This window comes from Oryctolagus cuniculus, chromosome 7, assembly GCF_964237555.1.
Source record: "Oryctolagus cuniculus chromosome 7, mOryCun1.1, whole genome shotgun sequence".
Classification (NCBI taxonomy): Eukaryota; Metazoa; Chordata; class Mammalia; order Lagomorpha; family Leporidae; genus Oryctolagus; species Oryctolagus cuniculus.
The window spans coordinates 4872305-4898152 of record NC_091438.1 but is presented as its reverse complement, the minus strand read 5'-3'; the positions used below and the strand labels follow the sequence as shown (position 1 = coordinate 4898152).

Genomic DNA, 25848 nt, shown 5'->3' with positions numbered 1-25848 from the left:
TATTCTAGAATAGTCTTAGCCATACTCTAATGAGACCAGGCCAATGGCCTTTTCATGTTTCCTCTATAATCTTATGACAAAACAAAGCATAAAGAGTTAAAAAGACTCAGCTACCTCCCTGTGCCTCCCAAAGCAGACCTATCACCCACCAGGCCATCTGCCATTGGCCAGGGTAAGCAGAATCCTGTCCAGTGAGTTCTTCTCCTTCCCTCTTATTTTATGGACAAATTATTCTGGGAAAAGGAAGTTGGGCAAGAAAAATAGGGAACAATTGAGCAGCTATAATTCTTTCCTTGCTTCAAAGAAACTGGGCAGAAACAAAAACAGATTCAACGTTAATTTGCTACACTGCTTTGGGGAAGAAGATAATCAAATGAGTAGAAATGCAATACATATTTCATTTCTATAGTGCCTCTTCCCAGCACGACAGAGAACAGTTCCCATCACTCCGGAGCTTTGAGAGGGAGCCTCTGCTAAAGATAAAAGAGGAGGAACTGAGGAGCAGAGAAACGGTTTCACCTGTACCCCCAAACACAAGACAGTTAATGTGAAGATTCCACTTCAGAGGAGAGGCAAAGGAGAGGCCTGGCAAGGCAGCAAGACCCAACCCGGTCAGAGGAGGAGAGGAGGAGTTGGCATTGCCTATTTGTGCTCTAAATAAATGAAGCACAATAGCAATTGCTAAATCAGCAGCAACAAGGGGTCCAGGGACCAATGAAGCATGAGGCAGAATGGCAGCTAAGGGATGGAACGACCTATTTCCAGGACCATGCTCAAACACTGATTACAGCAGGGACGGGATGCCAAGGTATTGGGCTGTGCCTGGCTCCCTGTCTCTGGACGGGGGCATGGTGGCCCTATGACCTAGGCCCAGTTTTACCCATAACCTAGAGTATAATCAGACAGAAACAATTTCACACCTGAGCCCCTACATCTCCTATATGGCAAACACAGCCTCTTCCTCCCAGAAATTCTCTGGGCATGATAAGTCATAGAAGTTCTATGAAAAGTTGCTTTCCTTTATGCCACATCACAATCTTTATGTCGTTAATCTTCTGTGTATAAAGTTAAATATAAATATATATTAGTAAAAAAAAAAAGACAGAAGAGGAAGAGGGGTAGGACTGTGGGTGGGAAGGCGGGTACATTGGGAGGAATTACTGTGTTCCTAAAGTTGTATTTATGAAATGCATGCAGATACATAAAGAAAAAAAAAAAGAAAAAAAAAAGAAAAAACAAAAAAAGGAAAAAAATCAAAACCGCATGTCCAAGTAAACCCCCCTTGAACAGTGGAGGGCGACACACAGGCGTCTGTTTTGGACCTGGTGATGCAGGTTCTGTCACCTCGGCCAGCGGAATCACTTTTCCAAGAATGGCTTTCTAGGGCTGAAGGCATCTTTTGTGTTGGAAGCACACAGGTGCCCCTGAAGGGACATCTGAGGAGACCAGATGACTGTGGTAAGTTGGCCTGGGATCACTCAGGCCCTGTAGGTAAGCCAAGTTCATAATATGAAAACAAAAATTATGCTACTTGGTGATAGCTAATTATTGATTTTTCTCCATGAATTATCTGTTTTTGTAAACGCTACTTCTGCTTTAGGATACATGTACCTAAACTTTCAGGTCTCTCTATGTGGATACTGTAGCATTCCAAATAAAATTAACACACATTTGCATTGATTATTGATTTTTAAAATTACCCGGTCCTTTACACAAGCTTGGTTAGGAAAGTATGGCACATATATTAATTATACATAAGCATATGTACATATTGATGATACATATACAAGAGTTGGAGATTTATTATTGTGATGTCACAATTATAATCTAATGGTAAACACTTTTTAATGCAAAACATGTAAGTGTTTTTGCCTACAATACAGAACCATACAGGAGCACAACATGTAGGCTTATTATTTCTCCTTGACTCAGTTGTTATGTGATCATATTCACTTTGTTCTAAGCAAATAGGAAAACAGAGATCTAGGATGAGGAAAAAAAAGAAGGGCAGAGGAGGAGGAAGTCTGAGGATGATAATGCTTTTAATAAAACTATTTTTTACTTAAAAATATTTTCTTACAAAACTAAACATAATCTTTACCATAAAAATCTAGTGCGCATACTCTCTGGTCTTTAGTGTATTTAAAAGCCGCATATAGAAATGTACAGCAGCTTTATTCATACTCATGACAACCTGGAAGCAATCAGGATGCCCTTGGTAGCTTAACGGGTAGAGAAACGGTACTCACAGGCAACAGACTATTACTCAGCAGTGAAAAATGAGCTATGAAGTGGTGAGTAGACAGGGAGGACTCTCGAATGCATATTACCCAGGAGCCAATATGAAAGTACTACGCACCACATGATGCCAAGTATAGATGTCATAGAAAAGGCAAAATTTTGTAGATAGCGAAAAGGTCAGCAGATGTTAGGGATTTGTGGGGGAAGAGTGTGAATATGTGGCCTTTTAGGGCAGTGACACTTTTCTGTAGAATACTGTATTGGGTGATATATGACATCATACAATTGTCCCAGCCCATAGAACAGACAACACCAAGAGCGGACTCCAATGGAGGATACAGACTTTGGGTGATTTTGATGTGTCAATGTAGGGTTCATCCATTGTAACAAATATTCCACCCTGATGGGGACATTTATAATAGGGTGGGTACACATGGGCGGGGGTAGAGAGATTATGGGAAATCTCTGCTTTTCCCTCTAGATTTTGCTGTGCACCTAAATCTCAAAGCAAATAAAGTTTTAAAAAATAATAATACTCTTCTGAAATGAAAAACCATTTAAAATGTTATATTATTTTAAAAATTAGTTTTATAAGCCAATGCACATTACATTAACCTTTTCAAGTATATTCCTTTGAATAAAAAACCTATGCACACACAGAAACATATACACATATTTGACCACATTTTACTATACTAAAATTTCTAAATCTTAATTACTCATTGTTATGAAAGTGGCAGATCACAGGTAATGTCTATAAGTATGATATTCCCTTGCAAAAAATTTTAATTTTATTTATTTGTGTGGCAGAGAGAGAGAGAGAGAGAAAGAGAAAGAAATAGGGATAGTGAGCTCCCCTCCATTGGTTCAATTCCCACATTCAGACAGGGATAGGTTAGGCCAAAGCTAGTAGCCCACAGCTCCATCCCGGTCTCACACATTAATATCAGGAACCCAATTACTTGAGCCATCACCACTGCCTTCCAGGGTAGGTGTTATCAGATAACTGGAGCCAGGAATTGGAGCTGGGTATAGGAACTAAATACTTAGATATGGGACATGGACATCCTAAGTGCTGAGCCAACAGCCTATCCCAGAACACAGATAAATTACAACAATGATCACATTTTTAAAATTTTGTATATTTATTATTTTCTAGGCAGTAAATTGGTATTACTGAGTAAATTTCACTTTGATGAATCTTATAAAAATTTCAGTTTAGAGAAGGAGAAGCTAGCTCTGAAGCACCATAGTGAGTAAGGGAAAAGGGGCTTTTGAATAAATACGGACAGGGATCCCTCATAAAAATAGGGGTGTCCCAGCTGAACAAGACTGTCGAAAGGACTTCCCTGGGAGGGGCTGCCTAGATGACCTGCTGACCAAGAGCTGGGGGTTTCTATGTGAAGACCACTCTACCCTCATGATTTCTGCAGGTCCCTCATGTTCCCCTGTCTAATAAGCTGAAGCTGCATGGCTGTAGCGTGCGCCTTTATCGGTGTATGAGACACACACAGTTAGCTATTTGTAACCACAAGGTCCAAGTATACTCTGACATAGCCCAGGCTAATGTATTGTGAATCCACACCCTGGTTTTTCCCCTTAGTTGGGGTGCAGGTAGCAACCCATGACTTGTGTTTAACCAACTGAACATGGCACAGGTGACAAGATGCTGCCTCTGATTATTCCTGTCAAGACCTAAGGGGTTCATGCTGAGCTGCCAGGGGTGAGGTGCCTGACGGAGAGGGAAATGTGACATGGAAGGGAAGACAACTTCTGCACCGTGTCCAGATGGAACCTGAGGCCCTCCTGCCCCCCCCTTTGTAAGGCAACCACATGAACTGGGGTGTGTTGAGAACACATGCCTGGGTGACACTTCCTGCTAGATCATAGAGGACCTAATTAAGCTCTGTCTAGACTACCGACCTTCAGAAGCCACGAGGTTATGGATGTACCTTGGTTGATTTTAAATTTTTTTTAAAGATTTATTTATTTATTTGAAAGTCAGAGTTACACAGAGAGAGGAAAGGCAGAAAGAGAGAGGTCCTCCATCAGATGGCTCACTCCCCAGTTGGCCACAACGGCCGGAGCTGCGCCGATCTGAAGCCAGGAGCTCCCTCCGGGTCTCCCACCTCTGGGTCTCCCACATGGGTGCAGGGGCCCAAGGATTGGGCCATCCTCTACTGCTTTCCCAGGCCACAGCAGAGAGCTGGATTGGAAGTGGAGCAGCCGGGACTAGAACCGGTGCCCATATGGGATGCTGGCGCTTCAGGCCAGGGCATTAACCCACTGCACCACAGTGCGGGCCCCGATTTTTTAATTTTTAAAATTTGTTCCACTGATTTCAAAGGGGTTAGGGGAACAGAGAAAGGCCAAACTCCTGTGTGTTGTTTCATTTCCCAAATGCTCACAACAGCCAGAGCTGGGCCAGACCACAGTCAGGAGCCAGGAACCCAATCCAGGTCTCTCATGGGGGTGGCAGGGACCCAAGTTATTGATCATCATTCACTGCTTCCCAGGATGCAAATCAGTAAGAAGCAGGAATTAGGAGTGGAGCCGGGACTTACACCCAGGCACCCATTGATTATGGAAAACAGGCATCCCAACCAAGCCTCTTCGTCTCTACACCAAATTCCTGCCCTGTGTCTTGGTTTAAACCACTGTCAGTAATGCTGACACAGCAACAGGAAACTAACACATACGTAAGTCAGACATGCAAAAGCCTCTTTCTTCCTAGATTTACGTGCATGTTTAATTGCGGAGAGTGTGAAATATCTTCTCTCAGATTTTCTCTTCTCTAACAAGAGGTCTAGAAATCCACAGAAGCTAGATCAAGACTTTCTTCTAATGATCTCAGATTTTCTAGATTCTGTCTATAAAATGGACCTAATTTAGATTACACATTTCCCAAATTTCCACAAAAGGCCGAAGTCCATTTAGAGTTTCACTCTTTATAACCTACTCCATCAAACTTCTCAAGCTCACCTACACTACTTGCAGCTCATGTCTATGTTCCATTTTTTTTTAATTCTGAGATTGAACTATTTTTTCCAAAGGTTTATTTATTTAATTGAAAGGCTGAGCTACAGAGAGAGAAGGAGAGAGAGAGAAGGAGAGAGAGAGAGAGAGAGAGACCGAGATCTTCCATCTCTTCCATCTGCTGAGTCACTCCCCAAATGGCCGAAATGGCTGGGGCTGGGCCAGGCCAAAACCAGGTCTCCCACATGATGCAGGGGTCCAAGCACTTGGCCCATCTTCCTCTGCTTTCCCAGGTGCATTAGCAGGGAGCTGGAATGGAAGTGGAGCAGCCAGGACTGGAATTGGCACTGCAGGCGGAGGCTTAATCCTCTTTGCCACAGTACTGGCCCACTATGTTTCATTATTTACTCAAAATAAAAATATCCATTTACATAAGTGTGAGAGTGCTACAAAAAGTTCATAGCAAATGGAATTAAAATGTTAATTTCAATGCAAAAACATTTAAAACTCATGTATAGTTTTTTCCATACCTATAATATACATTTACAGGAACTTTTTGCAGCCCTTTAATGTATCTAAAATGTAAGTGCTGTTTGATTATTCAAGGCCAGTTAAGCTTTTGGCAACCCAATCCACATATAATCTGGAGAGGGTGGCAGGAATTCTTGGCGCATAGGAGACATGAGTGTTCCTGAAAGAGTTTGCTATTCACATAACGGAAGTGTTCTTTACTGAAAGCAAATGACTTGCACTCTCATCTTAATTTTGCCCAATTCAAATCAGGTGAATCTGCGCAATTTGAGTCTGTTTCCTCAACTGAAAAAGGACTTCTGGGCCATTGTGGCACTTAACCATTTTTTGAACAATAGGTAGTTTCTTTCTATACACAAGTATACATGCATAGACACATACACACACACACACACACACACAAGCACATCACACAGAATAGTTAGTTTAATGAATCAATTCACATTAAGATTTTCAAGGTGGGGATTTTGTCACAGCAGTTAGGGCACTGGTGGGATGATCTCATCCCATCCAGGAGTGCTTGGGTGTGAGTGCTGGCTCAGCTTCCTGCTAATGCGCATCCTTGGAGGCAGCAGGTGGTGGCTTGAGCACATGGGACCCCAGCACCCACACGGAGACCTGGGTTGAGTTCCTGTCTCCTGGTTTGGCCTGGCCAACCCTTGGCTGTTGTGGACATTTGGAAAGTGTGCCAGCAGATGAAAGATCTCACTGTCTGACACTGTCTTTCAGATCAAATGAATATATAAATAATTTAAGTTTTTTTCATATTTCTTTTACTTGAAGTAAAATACATCAATGTGCACATACATACATCACTTGTATTTGACCTAAATTCTTCCCAAAATCACATCTAAAATTACCACAGAGATAAAAAGAATCAAGGAATGAATACACACACACACACATACACAAATATACACACAAAGAATACTTCAAAAAGTTCTTAGAAAAATGGAATTGAAAATAATTTTACTTCAGTGCAAAAATTTTAAATTCCATTTATTGTTTTTTCACAATACACATTTCCATAAATTCTCTAAAGGAGATAGATAGATAATAGATAGATGATAGATAAAGAGAGAAAAGGAAGAATTCAGAATTCTACATGGATATTTACTTTGAAAGATTATTATCTCATTCAATTGTATATTAGAATACTTGGCCTTGATAAGCTATAGTTTAAGGCAAACCTCAGAACCCACTACAGTTTTATATTTATGAGTATCTATTACTTGTTTTCCATCTCAATCAAAATGTGTATTTATATTGAATAAACATATGAGGCATTTATACTTTATGTTTGCCTTGGACTGAAAACAGTTCAAAAAATTAAAAGAAGAAAACATGCATTCTAGTTAGCTCAATCTATTTGGAAGTTATATTGAAAAATGGTCTTAGTATTAATGCCAAGAACTTAAAGAAAATCCTAACTCGAATAAAAAGATAGAGAGAAAAGGAGTTTCTTCTTGGATATTTGGCAAAATTTCCCTGCCAGTTACAAGTTTTTGCTTCTCAGTTATAAATCCATCAGTCACTGCCCTAATTTTGATACTATAGCTGGCCTACATAACCATTTCTCTCTTGCTAGCTAGCAGGATGTCATTTTTTTTTTTTCAGTAGACACCACTGGAAAGACATCGCATGATGAAGGGACTCATCTTCTTCTCTCCTAAGTGCTTTCCCCTCCTTGCTTCCACAGCACTGATGTCTGGAAGTGCTGGACAGCCAATGGCACTCACCACCTAGTGAATTTCAGTGACACTCTCCACACCCCAACAGGTTCCAGCACGTTAGTTGGCTCTGCAGCAAGTTTCAATGGACCCTGAAGGATGCTCTCTCATCAGGGTTCATCAGTGCCCCATGGGTGTCCTCCCAGAAAGTTTTAGCAGCATCCGTGGGCAGCTTTCTAGGAAGTCCTAACAGTGTCCCAGCAAGCAGCTTCTCCCTGAGCTTGTATCAGCAATACCATGGCTGGATTCCTGACTCCAGCCCCGTCCTGTGGAATCTCAGCCAACTTCTCTGTCACCAGTGTGCCACAGCCCCACCCCTCCCCTCCAGTGAGATCTGGATCTCAGCTCTGAGGAGGGAGCCTCTTCCATACTTGTTCCTTTTTTGGATGAGCATCCACCCATCATAATTGTTGCTCCTTTAGTCCATTATTATATTCTCTACCCTTTGGTAGTTAATCTCCTGGTGCTAGCTAAAAGTGATTTATATTAGACTTCCCCTGTTCCAGTGATTGTCCTAACTGAGCCCCAGCTGACATGAAATAGTTCTGGGACCAGTATTTGGAGATGTATTCACAAAGATCTTTGTACATCAGTTTGGCTGTCTCTTTGAGACTGTGTACAATGTTGAGCTCTTTGTCAACAGGCATTGAGATGCTAGTAACCTATGGTATGCAGTGGTGTCACAACTAACCAAAGTGTCACTCTTGGTTGATTTTGAGGAAGAGCCAACTGCAACAACTGCCTTGGGAACACCAGTGTCTACTGCACTTGACTGCAGCTGTCCTGACACCACTGGCTGAGATGTCACAGTGGAAAAGAAGAAAAAGGACACCAGGACCAAGAAGAGGAGCCAATATCTGTAAGGATTTCTCTCCAATTGTAAATATGCTGGAGTCAAGATGAGAAACAACCCTGAAAGCCAAAGCCTGTGTTTGTCTGAAAAAAAAAAAATAAGAATAGAGCCATAGAGCCATGATAAAGGACACAAGTCATTCTTTCTTCATTCTCTTATGTTATCTGCATTTAAAAGGGGAAACAGGTCATTCTTTCTTCATCTCCTGGCCCTTGTAATAACTAGAAAACTGGGCACTCCATTAATTATTCCCATCACTACCACCCTGTCTTTACCCCTTTCAATACTTAGGTGAGTAATACAAAGGCATTGATGAGGTGGGAGGGAGGGAGGTGTGGAGGAGGTTGGTGAGGGTATGGAATCACTAGCAAAAGACTTTTTATCCTGAGAGATCAACATCCCAAAAGTAAAGATGCTACAGAGTCCTAAAGACTCTCAGAGGCTTAAGGATCATGAGATAAATCTTCAGAATAAAATCTTGGAATATTTCTACATAGTAAAATTCTACTGTCTTTGTAAACAGTGAAATGAAACAATGTGCCCTGGGCTCATTGGCAATGAGGATTGAGAAAGGTTGAAAAATAAAAGAAAGGCAAATATTTATCAAACAAATACAAACAAAAGGAAAGCAGGGATGGAAATTTTAATTCCAAGCAAAGTCAAACATAAAGCCAAAAGCATTTAAAGCGGCAAAAGTGTTGGCAAGAGGTAAGATCCTAATAAAGATCATACAGTCAAAAACTTATACATGTAATTATGTTTCCTCACATGAGAAAAAGCAAGAACTGTCTGAGACACAAGCAAAAGCTGAAAGAAGCACAATCATTTGGAAAGTTTATATCACATTCCCATCCTTTTACAGAGCAGGTAGAGAAATCTAAGCAGGTAGAAAGGAAAATGTAAATATTATAAAAAGATGAGTAGTCAAAAGTTTGAATGCTGTCATCAGCCCATGTCTGGGAAGAGGCAATCATGTTCTTCATCTCCAGAATGTGTGTGCCACCAGCTAAAGTCAGAGAAGTTAAAATCAATTGTTCCATTGTATCTTTGTGAATGGAAGAGCAGAAATCCATTGTAGGAGAAACCACATGCCCATCAAAACATTCTTATCTGTTGGTAATTTTTTCTGTTCTTGTGAATTTATGAAATAGAAAACTAACATCCCTGATTATATTCAAGTTAATCCATCTACTTGGGCAAACTAACATATTAATGCCTGGCTTATACCTCAAACACACTCCAAATCCCATTATGTTAATAAAAAAAAAAAAAGTACACTTCCCAAAGCCATCAACAAAAATGTAGGGATTGTCACTCCCCCACTCGCGGAGGAACCACACCGGACCCTGCGCTGTTCTCTTTCCCCAGCCCTTCCCGGGTTTGCTGCCCCCCCCCCCCAGGAGTGGCACACCGCCGGTCGGCTCTCTCAGGGGTTCCTCAGCTGTTCCTCCTGCATGTTGTCTCTCTCCTCCTTTATAGACCTCTTCCACCAATCCCAACTCTGCTGGCGTTCTCTCCCCAAACGCTGAGCACGCTGCTCTCCTCCAATCAGGGGCAGGATCAGCTCCTGCAGCTTGTTAGTCGAATTGGTGAGGCAGCTGTGTGGAAGTTGCTTGCTCCCTCTCAGCACCATATGGTGGGAGATCAGATGCATAGAGTTAGTCTTAGCAATTCCAGTAGTTTAGTCTAGTCTTGGTAATCTCAGTATTTGTCCTCAGTATTTATTTGTCCACAGTCTTAGTACTTATTTGTCTCCTGGGGGACGGGCCCTGCCATGTTGCGGGAGACGGACCCTGCTCCCCACAGGGATGGTTGGAGATCAGTCTGGTCCCAACAGTGTGGCAGGCAGTGTAGAGCCTTTCCCTGAGTGGCTAGAGCTGGAAACAGCTGGAGAGTAAGAACAACCTGAGCTCTTAGTGAGCACTGATGACCACAAATAGGAAGACTAAATTTGGTTTTCAAAACTAAGGGGTGCGTGATCAGTAGACCAAGCCCCAAGGGTCACAAATTGGGAAGTCATCATAACTGAATGAGAAACAGAGGCAGGAGACAAAACAAAGCCAAAGAGGTCAGGGAATGAAGAAAAAAGTGCCTTGTATTATTCTCTTTCATATCACTCCATTTCTTATTTGCCATATTTCAGAAAACAAAGAGTATATGTTTCAGGTTTTCAATGATATTTCTCAATTCAATGCTAACACATTTTGCAATCAGGAGGAAATCCATACAGATTTTTAGGGCCAGTCTTGGATTTTTGTACTTGAAGAGTTTTCACATTTTATGTATTTAATCAGGAAGCAATTACTTTGTCTAACACAAAGATGATGATCATTTCTGGGGGGCAAGACTTAGGTATACTGGATTTCTGCTGAGATTCTGTAGTAAAGACATATTATTGCAGGAGGGAAAGGTAACTGGTCATTAATGGTTAAATAAAAGAAATGCATTTTCTAGTGCCAGGCATCTGTCAGTTCTCTCCTGAAAGTATTAATGGAATTCAGGCCACAATGGGTAAGAAGAAGGTAGCCAGAAATCCCTTTCACTATACCCAGAATTTGAGGATTTCAAATTATGATGTTTCTGTATATACCACTGTGATTTATACAAGGCTGCAAACATTCTTCTATTCTTTGAGAACACATAAGGATTCAGATTTTAAATATATTCACAATGAAAATACGTTGGAACACAGGGAACTATTAGGTTCCCTGTGTATGAAAGTTTACTATATTGCACTAATCTGCTGGCTGAGAACGAAAAGCCAATTTGCATGGCTCCTGTCAGTCACATGTGGTTTGGAAATGCTTATGCATTCCAGATACACTCTGTGTAAACTGGAGAATCATATCCTATTTCTACTGGTTTGCATGCATGCATATAAAACTTGTTTTTCCCACAGTGCCACATGAAAATAAGTGCAGAACTAACAGCAGTGATCACAATTAATCAACTGCTTTGTTGAAGCCTCACGGCTATAATGGTGAAGGGGATCTCTGTCCCTTGTGTCTAGAGAGGTTTTAACTTCTACTTGCTTTACTTTCTTGTTCCTTTCTGTTCTGCAGAATGTTTAAAGACAAAGTCAGCTGTTGTCATGCAGCATAGTTTCTGGTACATATTATGTGCCAGAGCCTCTTGTAGGTACTGAAAGATACTGAGCGGAACTCCTACCATAGGAGTTCAGAGTTTAAGGGAGAGAACAACAAGTAAATAAATAAGTACCATCCAATTGGATAGCTGCTTTTGTACTGTTTGGATTATGTACTGTGTCCTATGGAAACAGGAGAGAATTTGCCAAAACTGCACAGGAGGTGAATCCTGATGGTGGAGTATTTGTTGACGTGAAGAAAGACTGGAAGGCATTCAAGAAAGTAGGAACATTATGTGCAATGCTCATCAAGAACACATGTTGCAGGGACCTGAAAGAAATTCTGTATGGCTTAAGACCAGAAGTAGAGCCAACAGAGAAAACAATTTGAAAATACATGAGAGAGAAGCAATAATTCCAATACTGTTGTTTTACTAGTCTCCATTTTTGTTTTAATATTTGAAGGTGCTTGCTCACTAAGATGATCTTAAAGTTACAGATGAGGGGAAAGTATTACAGGTTAGGCCTCTGTTGGGGATGCCTGCGTAGCTGAGTGCTGGTTTGAGTCCCAGCTGTTCCACTTCTGATCCATTTTCTTGCTAATGTACCTAAGAAGGCAGCAGAGGATGGCCCAAGTGCTTGGATGCCTGTCACCCACATAAGAGATCCAGATAGAGTTCTGAGCTACTGGCTTTGGCCTGCCCCAATCCAAGCTGTTGTGGCCATTTGGGGAATGAACCAGCAAATGCAAGATTCATTCTCTCTTTCTCCTTTCCATATACATAAATTCTTTTAAAAAAGTTGTAAATGAACTAGCTTACATTGCAATGTTCATTATTCAGGAACTGCTTCTTACTTTTTCTCGTTTCTTAGCACTTAGAACAATACCTGGCATACAGTTAGTGCTCGATCAACATGAGCTGATTTCTGCATGTGGCAGAGAGCCGTGACAGTCCTCTGTGAGCCACACCATCAAGCACAGCCCTCCCCAGTGATCCATGCTCTGATGCAAACCCTTTACCTTGAGTATGGGTTGGACTTGCTGATTCATCTCTAATGAAAAGAATATGCCAGAAATAAAGGGCTGTCAAGTCCAACATTATGGTATCAGAAGACTGTGGCTTCCCTCGTGGGTCATCTTTCATGCATTTTCCCTCTCTGGCTCTCTCTCCCTTAGACCATTAGCTGTCATGTCAACAGAAAACTCAAAACTCATGGAGAGGCCCCTGTGGCAAAGTTCTGAGCCCTGTCTATGTGAACATGCATGCTGCCAGCACCTATATGAGTGAGCTTGAGTGTAGCTCTTCTCAGACCTGCCAATAACCAGTCGAGTAAGTTCTGACGTAAGTTCTTCAGCTCCAGTAAGCCTTGAGGTAACTGTGGCCTTGACCAGCAGCTCGACTTCAACTTCCTAGGAGAACTTAAGCCAGAGGCATCCAGCTGAACTACATCCTGATTTCTTACTCCAGAAACTCTGAGATAATGTTTATGGTTAGCCACTAACTTTTGGCATAATTTGCTACCCAGCAAGAGATATCTAATGTCCAATTCTTGCATTGTCTCCTCCCCATCCTTGTGAAGAATGTGTTCTGGAATACCTGGCATGGGCATACCTCCTCCCTGACAATGCAGCGCCATCTAGAACTCCAGCGTCTGTGAGCAGGGTCCTGATCACACAATAAGAAGACGGTGAGCTCACCTCCCTCACTTATGGAGTGCACTCCGCTACCTTTAGTTCCACTCGATTGAGTAGATGGATTAGAGGATGATGCCAGCTCAAAGACAGCACACCTGCTGTATCTGGAGAGCTCTCACCCACATTGTGACAGCAGTTCCTCTACTAGCTGCTGCTGGGAATCCAGTGAGCTCACCTGTCTAGATGAGGACAGTCACAGATGGCCGCAGAAACACATGCAGCAAACGCAGTCCCTGTTTTCCATATAGAACCTTAAGTGATCGTACGATGTGCCTTAGTATGTAACAGTTCAACTTGCTATATACACTGTCCAGGTGGAAGCAAGTGGAAAAATATACATTGCTTAGGGAACATTGAGTTTTTGGCAGACAATTTTTGGAAGTTTATATAGCAATGTTGATTTGAAGTCAGTGGTTTTATATGTAAAAAAGATGTTAAGACCTTGTAAGGATGTTAAATATTTACATAAAAATTATGTCAACTAAGGAAATAAGAGCAAAATGTAAAACCCAAGTGTGCCTTCTACAGATTGTTCTTTGCTTGTTTCCTATGTGTGTTTAAGCATTTCCAAATCCAATTTTTTTCAGTTGGTGATTAAACAACCACTGTCCTCTAATATACAGCACTATATACATACCTACAGAAAGGCAGTCCATTCCAGCCACAGGAAAATGGGAAGAGAGAGGAAGAAAGGACCTGCATACCTCTGTCCCTGATGAGTCTGTCCCCTGTTCGCTGGGATGCAGCTTTGAGGAGCTGAAAAACTGATGTGGGAGGGTGTCCTCAGAGCCACCGCTGAGATGCCCACTAGTGGGGAGGAAAAATTCAGCAGCACTGAAGCAGTGTGGTGCAACAGGGCAGTTGTGTGATGGGTCACATTGATAACCACTGGGTTTTGCTGGCACGACAGTTCATAGGTTCCTAAAGAGAAATAAGAGGATACATAATATCATACACTAATCACTGAGTACCATGTGTTCATATGCAGAACTCATTTTGGTCTCTCAACATACAGTATGATATGGGTAAAATTCCAAACAATATCAGAGGTAGGTATCAGCTAACTCCTGGGTCTATTGGGTTATCCTCTAGCAACCCGGAAGAGAAAACTGTCAGACTCACCAAGAGAGTGGTTGCTTCCACTGATGTCAGTTAGGTAGACGGTCACGGTTGGCTGCCGACGCTCCCCGGGAGCCAGGCCATCAGACGCCAAGAAAATGAAAATTGCCGTAGCCACTCCTGGTCTACTGAAACACACCTAAGCATAAGCATAGATATAGATGAGCCCTTGTTTCCACCAGGCTATCAAGGCATGTACCATGTACCATTGTATTCTTCCTAGACAGCTTACCATTCATAAAATAAGCTTCCTTCCTCTGTACAAAAGGGGGAAAAAAAAACATGGAGTAGGCACAGAAAGGTGCCCAAGGTTGCACTGAAGTCAAAAACAAGATGGAGGCCGGCGCTGTGGCTCACTAGGCTAATCCTCCGCCTAGCGGCGCCGGCACACTGGGTTCTAGTCCTGGTTGGGGCGCCGGATTCTGTCCCGGTTGCCCCTCTTCCAGGCCAGCTCTCTGCTGTGGCCAGGGAGTGTAGTGGAGGATGGCCCAAGTGCTTGGGCCCTGTACCCCATGGGAGACCAGGAGAAGCACCTGGCTCCTGCCTTCAGATCAGCGCCGTGTGCCGGCCGCAGTGCGCCGGCCGCAGCGGCCATTGGAGGGTGAACCAACGGCAAAAGGAAGACCTTTCTCTCTGTCTCTCTTTCTCACTGTCTACTCTGCCTTTAAAAAAAAAAAAAAAAACAAGATGGAAAGAAGATAATTTTAGGCTGAGCCTGCCATCTTTTTCTGAAATGTTTTACCCATTGCACCTGTCTCTTAAATTTCTCACAAAGATCACACAAAGAGACCAAAGCTGGAGACAGTAAGGCTCCACATAACCAGTCAACACTCTCTACCATCAAATGGAAAGAAGTGGACAAGGTGATCGCCAAGCCAACATTAACAAGTTGTTAACAAGCTGAGTTGTTCTGAACTGCTACAGATATGTGTCCCCATCCCTCTAATTTTTTTATCAGTGCCTCTCACTGAGAATGTGGAGTAATGACATGGAAAGAGGATTTGGCAGAATCTATTGCTCCTGAGATGACAACCTGTCCAACAGTCTATTTTTATACAGTTTATTCAAGCCCCCATCTATGGCTGGAACATGAGCCAACACTGAAGCAAAGCAAATTCAGTTAATAACTGCAAATATTCCTAGATGGTAAGGATGATTAACACTAAAATAGACCTTCAAAGTAAACTATGCAAGTGTTTCACCTGGGACTCTTTTAATGGAAAAAAAAAAAAGGTGTTTAGAAGCTACAGGATGAGGCATAGCCCCTCGGCTCAGCCTGCAGAGAGATAAGTGCTTATTTACCACATTGGACTTAATTAATGCAGTAACTACTTTGGTTTGATTTCCTATTGCTGAATATTCCTCTTAATTTCTGCTGTGAATAAACTCCAACTTTCTCTGTTGTTATACTGGTGTGATATTATTAGAATCAGTTGATGGAACTTTCAGAATTCTGTGTGTATTTCTTGGGCTTTTTATGAGGTTTGAGGAGCGATGAAGGCCCAAGAAAGCTATTCTCTGTGTAAAATCAGGGTCCAGCATCTAATGACAGGGATCTCATCCAAAAGTAGGGAGCAGGAGAGTAAGACAGATTTTTCCATTTTAACAAGAATTCTTCCTTGTCCTCAGACTGACATTTCCTAAGTCTTGGAGGCACATTTACAGAGTGCCCATTTGCACTGCTGGCTTAATTAGGGCGATGTTATGATTTGCAGCAGTCAAAGCAGCACAGATCTCCCTTCTTCTCATCTGAGGCGAAGGCCTACCACACTTCCTTTTTATGATGTCTTTTCTTCCCTTTTCATCCCCCCCTTTGAAGTAATAAATATTCCTTCATAACTTTGGAAACATCCAAACCCATAGGTTATAACTTCTAATATGAAGTCCTTTGTGCCTGGCTGGATGAGGGCTAGACAGGAAACACACCCTAAGGTAGCCAAGCGTCTAACTCAAACCCCCTCAACTCCAGCAACAAATGACATCAAAACCCCCTAGGAATTCCCACAACTTCTTCCTTTCCATACACCACAAATGATACCTGAGTATTGGAAGAAAGATCTGGGCTATTTCCTGAGCCAAGAACAGATGGTGTACGTGGTGGGTTTACCCCAGTGGGCCTAAGACCTGAAGAATGAGGTGGCTTCAACAAGGAACAGGAGAGCTCAGTTTCCCCACCTTCAGTTGGATCCCAAAATAGATACCACCCACCTGAAACTGGATAGAAGAGGTAGGCCCTGTGCTGTGGGTTCCTCCACCCAGAGGACCTGCTCCCAGAACATTTTGCATCTCCCAGCAATATGCCTCCTTGTTGGAAGGCCTTCCAACCTGAAAGCCTGCCCCCGGTGGCCTGCGTGATTTGTGGGAAGAAGCTACGCCAGGATTTCCAGGACATGGTGTAAGTAGGAAAACCACAGAAGGGACTTACAAAGGAGACACAAACAGAGGACTATTGAACTACACACAACAAGGAGAGAAAAGGGTTTGATCGAGTTATGGATGCCGCGTGTCGGGCACTTCCTCTTGCAGACCATGGTGCAGCAAGGGCAGCCAAGTGTCACTCACTTGAACCCCATGTGTGCCTCACAACGGCAACTAGAAGCCCAAGAAAGCCTTCACCCTCCCCATGCTGGAGCCGCCGAGACTGATTTGAATAGCCATGCACACTCAGTCCAAGAAAGACAAAAGGCAATCGGATGAATCTGCCTTCCTGGAAAGAGAGTCAGCCAGGCACAGGTCCTGGGTTTGAGTCTTGAATCAATCTTTACTAGCTCGGTAAATCTGAATAACTCATCTCTCCTCCCTGAGCCTGGGGCTCCGTTTTCTGCAACTGAGAAACAGAGATATTACCTATTTATGATTAAGATTAATCCTAACTTCCAAGAAGAAATTCTTTTATCCTGTTTACACTGCAGGAAGAAAAGGTTGAAAGAATAAATTTTTAAAATTAAATATAGAACTCAGAGAATTTTTAGGGCAATAAAAAATCTGTGTGATATTATAATGGTGTACAAATACAATTATAAAAATCATTATAAATTTGTTCAAACACAGAATGCCCAAAATCAAACATAAATCTTAATGAAAACCATGGATATTGGGTGATAATGAAGTATCAATATAGTTTCACCAATTGTTAACAAATGTACCACTTTGGTGAAGAGGGTTGCATGTGCCAAATTTGTACCCTCTTTTCATTTTTTCTGTGAATCTAAAAAATCTTACAGAAAATAAAGTCTAAGCAAAAAATTAAATATATATCTGCATGTTTTAATGGAGAGAGAATTGTGCTTCCCTGAAAAATTACACAGGCTTAGAAATTTTATATGTCCTATCTTTCAACTGATGCTCCCAGATATGAGTTATTTCTCCAGGTTTTGTTTCCATAGAAACGTCAATATCTGAGATTGCTGGTATAGAATGTACCTTTGCTTTATGAATGGAATCCAAGAAAAAATACATTATATAAATAGTGTGTGTAATTCTTTTAATAGACTTTTCAGAAAATTCAATTCAACATGTGTTTGTTAAAAATCTGCTACTGCTGTACATAGAGACATAGAATCTTCTAAAATTGACAATGTAATTAGAAAACTAAAATTGCATTCCATATTCAAAGATATTTTAATATATGTATAGTACAGGCTATTTTGCTTTATATGAAATTAATAATGAATTTTATGTTCCTAAATGTGAAAAACAAGTGGCTGCAACTGAATCTTTGGCTACAGGAAGCTCTACTGACTCTATCCACATGTCACCTTTGAACTATACGTGTGAGTCTCCTCTGATCACCACATTGAATGCGTGATTGTTAATGGCTGTCCCCTTCAGGGCAAAGCTCACCTGAAGCACACCTAAGGACCACTCAGATCTAAGATGTGCACTGGGCTCCCCCCTTGAGAAAAATCCAGAGTGTCAGAGAGATAAAAGGATCATTATCTTTAAACTATAACATTTTAATGTTCAACAAGGACATTGCCTTCATGGACTACAAGGGCAATGTGAAAGGAACTTGAACATGCTTTTTGCAAGGAAGAAATACTACAGCTAGCTCTCTGGGAGAACATACAAGGCCATATAGGGAAGTAAGCAAATTTCAAATCCTAAGAATGGTCTAAATATAGAGGGATTGCCAATGACTGCTCATTGAATCTATCACAAAATACTTGGAGATGAAGAGGAAAAAACAGAGTAAATAGAAGGGGGATAGAAAGAAAGACAGACACTGACAGACACATGGGGAAAGCCAGCCCCACACACTCAGTTGCTTTTTCATCCACAGATTGCACAGTAAATACCCAACCTAACCACTAGCTGCTGGTGGTGGGTAAAACTGAAAGAATGCCTCTCTACTGCAGAACCCTTGGGGCTTAAGAAATCCCACTGCAGTCTGCCTGCTGGGCCCAGACACACTCAACAAGCTCCCAAGCCAAGCATTTCAACTTCCAGGTCATCTTTTGTGGTGGTCACTGGACAGCACACCCTGAAACTATACCACAAACTTGAGAAGAATCTTCCCTGAGGCTTTAAAGTGCTTTGAGTTAGTTACTGTGTGGTTGTTCTTTCTGGGTTTTCCATTTTCACTTGTCTGTGGCACTTCCTGATACCAGAGGGGAAGGGAAGGCTCTTGAGCAGGACAGAGGAGGCAGGCATCCCCTTCTGCTTACATGACAGCAGCACACCCTTGGCTGGGACCTGTATTGAGCTCATTGGGTCTTTAGTCCCACCCGAGAGTTTTGAATTATAGCAGCCCTGGGGATACAAAGATTACATTATGGAGTGGTAAGTGGAATTCTAAAACTTCCTGTAGGTAAATAATAGATGGGAAAGAACTGGGGTTTCCCCACTTTGAGTTCTGTACACTTCTGATCGTACCCATGTTTTTAATTTGAGATGTACTGGGAACAATAGATTCCTTAGAAAATTTACTGATATTTTGGCACTCTTGCCCTTTCAAAAATGAAGTCATATAAGCATCTTAGGAAATGGAAAGCTACTGCGGTTCCAGCAGGGGGTCAACAGAAATCAGATTAAGAATTCTTGCTCTGTGAGTTGAACCATGTGCCTTTTCTTCAGGTCCTCACCTGTAGAAACATTTATCAAATATTGCCAATTTCATATAAATCACCCCATAATATTTTTATCTATGTAGAATTCAGAAATTCTGTCAAAGAGGAGATTAATCCCAGAGGATTTGGCCTGAACTCTAAACTAATGAAGGGAGGGAGGGTAGGAGGCATCTAGTGTCTTGCCTGTGGGCTGTCTTCAGGATTTCTCCACTTCAGCATAGGAGTCAAAATGAGAAGGTGGGATTTGAGCTGGGTTTGCCCTCTTTCCCAAATCTAGAACCCTACCCCTCTTACTATTGGGCAAAACTCCAGCTGATATTCTGTACTGTTCATTTATACTACAAGTGAGGCTGCAAGCACTGGGAGTTTTATGTTATTCTTTATTCTAAAGAATGAGATAAACTCATCATTTTGTGAAATAAAGAAGGAACCACTATTATGGCCTCCACCATCTCAGGATAGATATGCAAAAATATGTAATCTGACAAGTCAGTGGGAGAGGCTTGGGCCAGGGACAGATAATCTGCTCCATTCATTCTAACAGCACTCCCTCAAACTGTGTTTTTAGACACTAGTACTAACTGCAGATCCTGTGTTAGAAGAGCTTATAGGACTCAGAAGGAGAGTTAGAAGGGGAGAGAACCAAACTACTGGGATAAGCATCCACAGGTCCTCTTTACGACTCAGCTGATAGCAAAGTCCCTTTCTGGAAATTGTCCTCAGTGAAAAATCCTTTTTATCAGGGTCATGCCACTTTTCTAAGGTTGGGTGGTTGGGTGGGAAGCTCACGTCCTATGACCTTTTTGATAGCAGTGAGTGGAACACAGAATGGGATCGTCCTAAAAGGCCATCACCGCTCCTTGCAGGATGCTGACACCTGCATTTGGCTGCTCGAAATCCTGCTCTTCCTTCCATCCCCTACAAGTACTGATCCTGAAGGGAATTCTCACAAACTATCTGCAGGTAAATTCTCACTTCAGAGACTGATTCCTAAGAAGCCCCCACTGGAGATAAAGCCAGAAAGTGAGAAAAAGTGTTATGAAACACTGCTGAAAAAGACTCGCTTGAGAGTAAGAGTGCGTAAGTGAGGGAGGGATGAGAGTACTGTGCAGCTGGGCAAGCTTCCATCCTGCATCCCAGTTACTCACAGAACTTAGAGACTGTGATGTTCCAAAAACTTCCATGTAAAATCAGCGAACAGCAGCAATCAAACAGGGAAGGGGTGTTGCATGTTTTAACCTCTGGGAATAAACCATGCCGCCGGTGGGAGGTAGGGTTCCCTTTTTAGTGCACTAGGACAGTTTTTGGTGGAGATGGAAATCACACACACGGTCACCTTTGCTCTTGCAGGATTCCCAACGAAAACAGGGACCCTTAAGAGGGAATGTTCCAAACAACAGAAAAAGCACAAGGATTTCTTAGAAATTGCAATTGTGCTAATAGAAATAATTGAAACATATCTTAGAAAAGTTTCTGCCTTCGTGAACAGAGAATTCTATACCTAACCTAATTTTCCTTTGATGAACTGGAGGCAATGTTCAATCATTTTGAACAAGTGGTTTCACTGAATGCTAAGGTTAACAATCCTTCGAAGCAATGCTCCTCCAACTTCAGCCATGCAGGGAAGCCATCAGAGGACCTTGTCAGGATGCAGATATGAGTTAGCAAACCTCAGATCCTGCCTTTCCAAGAAGCTTTGTGGAGGGAGGCTTTAAAGGTAGTTGGGAGATATAATGATCTTGACCCCAGCAGTTAGTCTGACTGAAACACTTTTATTCTTATTTGCTTATTATCTTCTTTAAAAAAAAAATCATGATCAATCTTACACTTGAATGCAAAGCCAGACTGAACCATGCCTGCTTGGATGAAATTTGAAAGCAACAGTGATGCCCAGGTAGGGGGGGGGCAGATAATAGATGGTTTGATATTATTTTACTAGTTAATGGTGAAAACAGGGACTATAATGCTGTTCTTCTGAGTATGCTTTCTGACAGTTTCTAGACTCCTACTGATTTGTTGCTCATTTTCTATATCAGACTGAAAATTCAGATAGCAAATATTGTTAAAGGTCTGTGTAAGACCTCCTGACAAAGGCTCCTATCGACTTTCTTATAAATACAGTCAAAGAATTGGAAGTAGTGATCAGACTTGGTGCCTTCTGCAGTGGATTTTTTCATTGTGATTGCAGTATGAGACATAAAACTCCCAGTGCTTGCAGCCTCACTTGTAGTATAAATGAACAGTACAGAATATCAGCTGGAGTTTTGCCCAATAGCGAGAGGGGTAGGGTTCTAGATATGGGAAAGAAGGCAAACCCAGCTCAAATCCCACCTGAATGGTTAAAGTTGTCTCTGAATAAGTAACTAGCATCTGACTGATTAAAGAGAAGATGACAAAGGTTGCCAGATTTAGCAAAAACCACAAAACAGGATGATCACTTACATTTGAATATCTGATAAACAATGTTTTTTTTTTCAGTTTAACTACATCCATGCAATTAAACTTAAAACAATTATTCACCATGTATCCAAAATTTAACTGTTTTTTTCCTGCAACCTAATATTGGAAATGTAAAAGAATGTAATTATATAAGCTTGATTGTGGTAATCATTTCACAATGTTTACATATATATATCACATTGTGCACTGTAAATATAATTTTTAACCATCAGTTATTAAAGTAAAAAGTGTGACAAGCTAAAAAACAGTGCACAATAAGAAAAGCAAGAAGAGGAAGAGGAGGAAGAGGTGGAGGAAGAGGAGGAGGATGGGGAATGGGAAGTGGGAGAGGAAGGAAGAGAAGTAAGGGAATGAGAAGAAGGAAAATCAGGGAATCAAAATCAAACTCAGAGGAGCAGAGAAAGGGGTCTCAGAGACGCTGGGGAAGCTCAGTAAGAGTGACAGGCGGTTTTTGACAGGTGGCAGAGTTTATATCTTAACGGCAGACTGGCCTTAATTCCTGAATGAATAAACACTCACTGCTTACCTGCTTCCTAATAAAATGTAGGGTCAAAGCAGGAGAAAAAATAGTAAGGACACAACTGCCACAATAAAAAGTTTTCAGGCTCTGAAAAATCAGAGCTCAAATCAAATAAACAAAATACCATTAAAATACAGTGTTTTAAAAGAAATTGTGGGGGCTATTACAAAACCCTTAAGGCTAAATGACAATAAAACTTCCATACATTGAAATGTATGGGACACAGGGTATAGTAGTACTTTCAGGGAAAACTTAGCAAAGACCAAAAACAAGTTTGCCAAGCATTCAACCCAAGCAGCTAGAAAAAGAAAATCAGTGAACATCCAGAAAAACAAAAGGAAATGGGAAAGAATAAAGATAATAGTAGAAAATAATGAAATAGAGAACTACAGCAAATAGATAAGTAAAACTAAAACTTGTTCTTTGATGACACTACTGAGCTAGACAAATCTCAGACATGTGCAATCAAAAAGAGAAAAAGGTTTAAAAACATACCCTATAAAAGCGATAATAATAGCTAAATTTGAGTTAACATTCATTTTCAGGAAAAAATGGAGTTAACAGTATGAATGCAATGTGAACAACTATCAGTATTAAATTTGAATATTAGAAAAAAGTAATACCTTTTTTTTTTTTTGACAGGCAGAGTGGACAGTGAGAGAGAGAGAGAGAGAGAGAGAAAGGTCTTCCTTTGCCATTGGTTCACCCTCCAATGGCCGCCGCGGCCGGCGTGCTGCAGCCAGCGCACCACGCTGATCCAATGGCAGGAGCCAGGTACTTATCCTGGTCTCCTTGGGTGCAGGGCCCAAGCACTTGGGCTATCCTCCACTGAAATCCCTGGCCACAGCAGAGAGTTGGCCTGGAAGAGGGGCAACCGGGACAGAATCCGGCGCCCCGACTGGGACTAGAACCCGGTGTGCAGGCGCCGCAGGTGGAGGATTAGCCTAGAGAGCCGCGGCGCCGGCCAAGAACTAATACCTTTATACAACTATCTAATATCCCAAAAATGGATAAGAAACCAAAAGATGAATACTTTAATAAAAACCTAAGAAGTTTAAAGTTTAAATGACAGTCATAAATCTTCCTCATATAAGCCCAGAATTAGTTGGTTTTACAGATGGGTCCTGTCAAAATGTGAAGGAGCATATAATCTTATTTATTTTATTTAAGTTTTATCAATTCAAATTTAAAAGATTTTATTTATTGATTCATTCATTCAATAGAAAGGTAAAGTTTCAGAGAGAAGGGGGAAAGGAGGGAGGGAGGGTGGGTAGGAGGGAGGGAGGTGGAGAGGGGGGAGAAAGAGAGAGACTGATTGATTGATTGATTTTCCCATCTGTTGGTTAACTAACCAAATAACTGCAACAGCCAGGGCTGGGTCACACCAAAGCCAGGAGCCAGGAGCCAGAAGCCAGGAGCTTCTTATGGGTCTCCTACGTGGGTGCAGAAACCCAAACACTTGGACCATCTTCCAATACTTTCCCAAGGCCATTAACAGGGAGTTGCATTGGAAGTGGAGAAGTGGAGCAGTCAGGACTCAAACCAGTGCCCATATGGGAAGATGGCATTGTAGGTGGCAGCTTAACTCACTAAACCACTATGCCAATACCAATTCAATTGTATTTTAAGAAAGAGAGAGAGAGAGAGAGAGAATATCTTCTGTCTGCTCATTCACTCCTTAAATACACACAATAGCCAGGCTGGGCCAGGTTGAAGCCAGGAGCCTAGGACTGTAACTGGTCTCATAGGTGGTAGATACCTAAGTATCTGCACTATTACCTGCTGCCTCCAACAGTGCATATTAGCAGGAAGCTGGATCAAAAGTGGAGGCAGGACCGAAACTCAGGCACTCCAATATGGGATGTGCACATTCCAAGTGGCAATTAACTCAATGTATCAGAACACCTGTCTCAGATAATCCTTATTTTATACCAGTGACTTCAGAAAATAAAAGAGGGAAAACTGAACAATCAATTTTAAAAGGCTTCAAAAATGAATATACAAATGATATATATGCAAAAATCCAATATAAACAATTGGTTAATACAATCCAATAATCCATTGTGCCCACTCTCTACATGATATTAGGGGAAGTACCTCCAGTACTAAATGGTTTTCCATCCTAGATTTTTTTTTTTTTTACAGGCAGAGTGGACAGTGAGAGAGAGAGACAGAGAGAAAGGTCTTCCTTTGCTGTTGGTTCACCCTCCAATGGCCGCCGTAGCCAGCGCGCTGCGGCCGGCGCACCGCGCTGATCTAATGGCAGGAGCCAGGTACCTATCCTGGTCTCCCATGGGGTGCATCCTCCACTGCACTCCCGGGCCACAGCAGAGAGCTGGCCTGGAAGAGGGGCAACCGGGACAGAATCTGGCGCCACGACCGGGACTAGAACCCGGTGTGCCGGCGCCGCAAGGCGGAGGATTAGCCTAGTGAGCCGCGGCGCCGGCACCATCCTAGATCTTAAAGATGTCATTTTCTGAATTCTTAGAGACCCCTTATGTGGGTTCCTATTTGCCTTTGAATGGGTTAACTGTCATGGCCTGAGACAACCTTCTGCAGGGTTTCAGAAATAGTCTACATGTATTTGCTCAGGCTCTCACGGAAGACTTCAAGTACCTATACCTAGGGGGCTGGGAAGATAATCTAGCATGTAGGTGACTTGCCTACCTGTTCTGCTACCTGATACTCTGATCTTGGGAGTTTAACTAGCACCCTTAGCTTCCTAACAGAATGTGGCTACCAGGTGTACAAGGAAGAAGCATGACTGTCTGTCAAGAAATAAACTACTTTGGGCTCTTGGGGACATAGCCATGCAGCAAATTCCTGCTCCCACAACCTGAAGATAGCTCTGACCATTTTTCAGACCAACAGATTATGGATTCCTAGATAAGGGGAAATAGCAAAGGCTGTTTATAGCAAAGGTCTAACTAGGCCTTCAAATGCAAGCCATAACAGGGCTTCTCCTTTGGGAAAAAGAACTGAACATAGCCTTCACTCACTGAAATGCTGCCATGACTAGGAACCCCAGGCTAGGTTTGTGAAATTCCATCTTTCAAAACAGGCAGGACTTAGACATGGTAACTGTGACTCAAGGGAACATCTGTACCTGCCACATGAAAACTGTTGGTTTGGTGTCAAACTGAACAGGTACAAAGGTACAAAACCATATTCACTATTTTTTGGATGAGCCCAGACAACTCCAGGACCAGGCTGAACAGAGTTGTAATTTCTGGTCCAGAACTGGGTCACAGAAATCCTGGTTGTTGTCTTTCCTTGGCCCTATGGTTTCCACATTCTTACTGACTCTCTTTGGTCCAAGAGTCTTTTTCATTTTTCAAATTTCTTATTTATTTGAAAAGCAGAGCTACAGAAAAGGAAAGAGAAAGAGAGGTCTTCTATCCACTGCTTCACTCCCCAAATAGTCACAATCGCCAGGGCGAGACAAGGACAAAGCCAGGAGCCTGGAACTGCTTCAAGTTCTCCCATGTGATGTCAGGAGCCCAAGTACTTGAGTCATCTTCTGTGGCTTTCTCAAGTGCATTAACAGGAAGCAGAATCTGAAGTCAAA

The 25848-nt window shown here is 42.0% G+C and overlaps 1 protein-coding gene across 9 annotated transcripts in view; it reads right to left on the bottom strand.

Annotated features, from left to right (window-relative positions):
* PAPPA2 (pappalysin 2) overlaps positions 1 to 25848 on the bottom strand; it is a 611815-nt gene that overhangs the window by 103348 nt on the left and 482619 nt on the right. For all 9 annotated transcript variants that reach the window (XM_070077165.1, XM_051856950.2, XM_070077164.1 and 6 more), the window contains 2 exons: positions 14235 to 14370; positions 13817 to 14033 (listed from right to left, as the gene is read on the bottom strand). In XM_070077165.1, coding sequence (XP_069933266.1) covers positions 13817 to 14033; positions 14235 to 14370 — 353 coding nt within the window. The remainder of the gene's footprint in view (positions 1 to 13816; positions 14034 to 14234; positions 14371 to 25848) is intronic.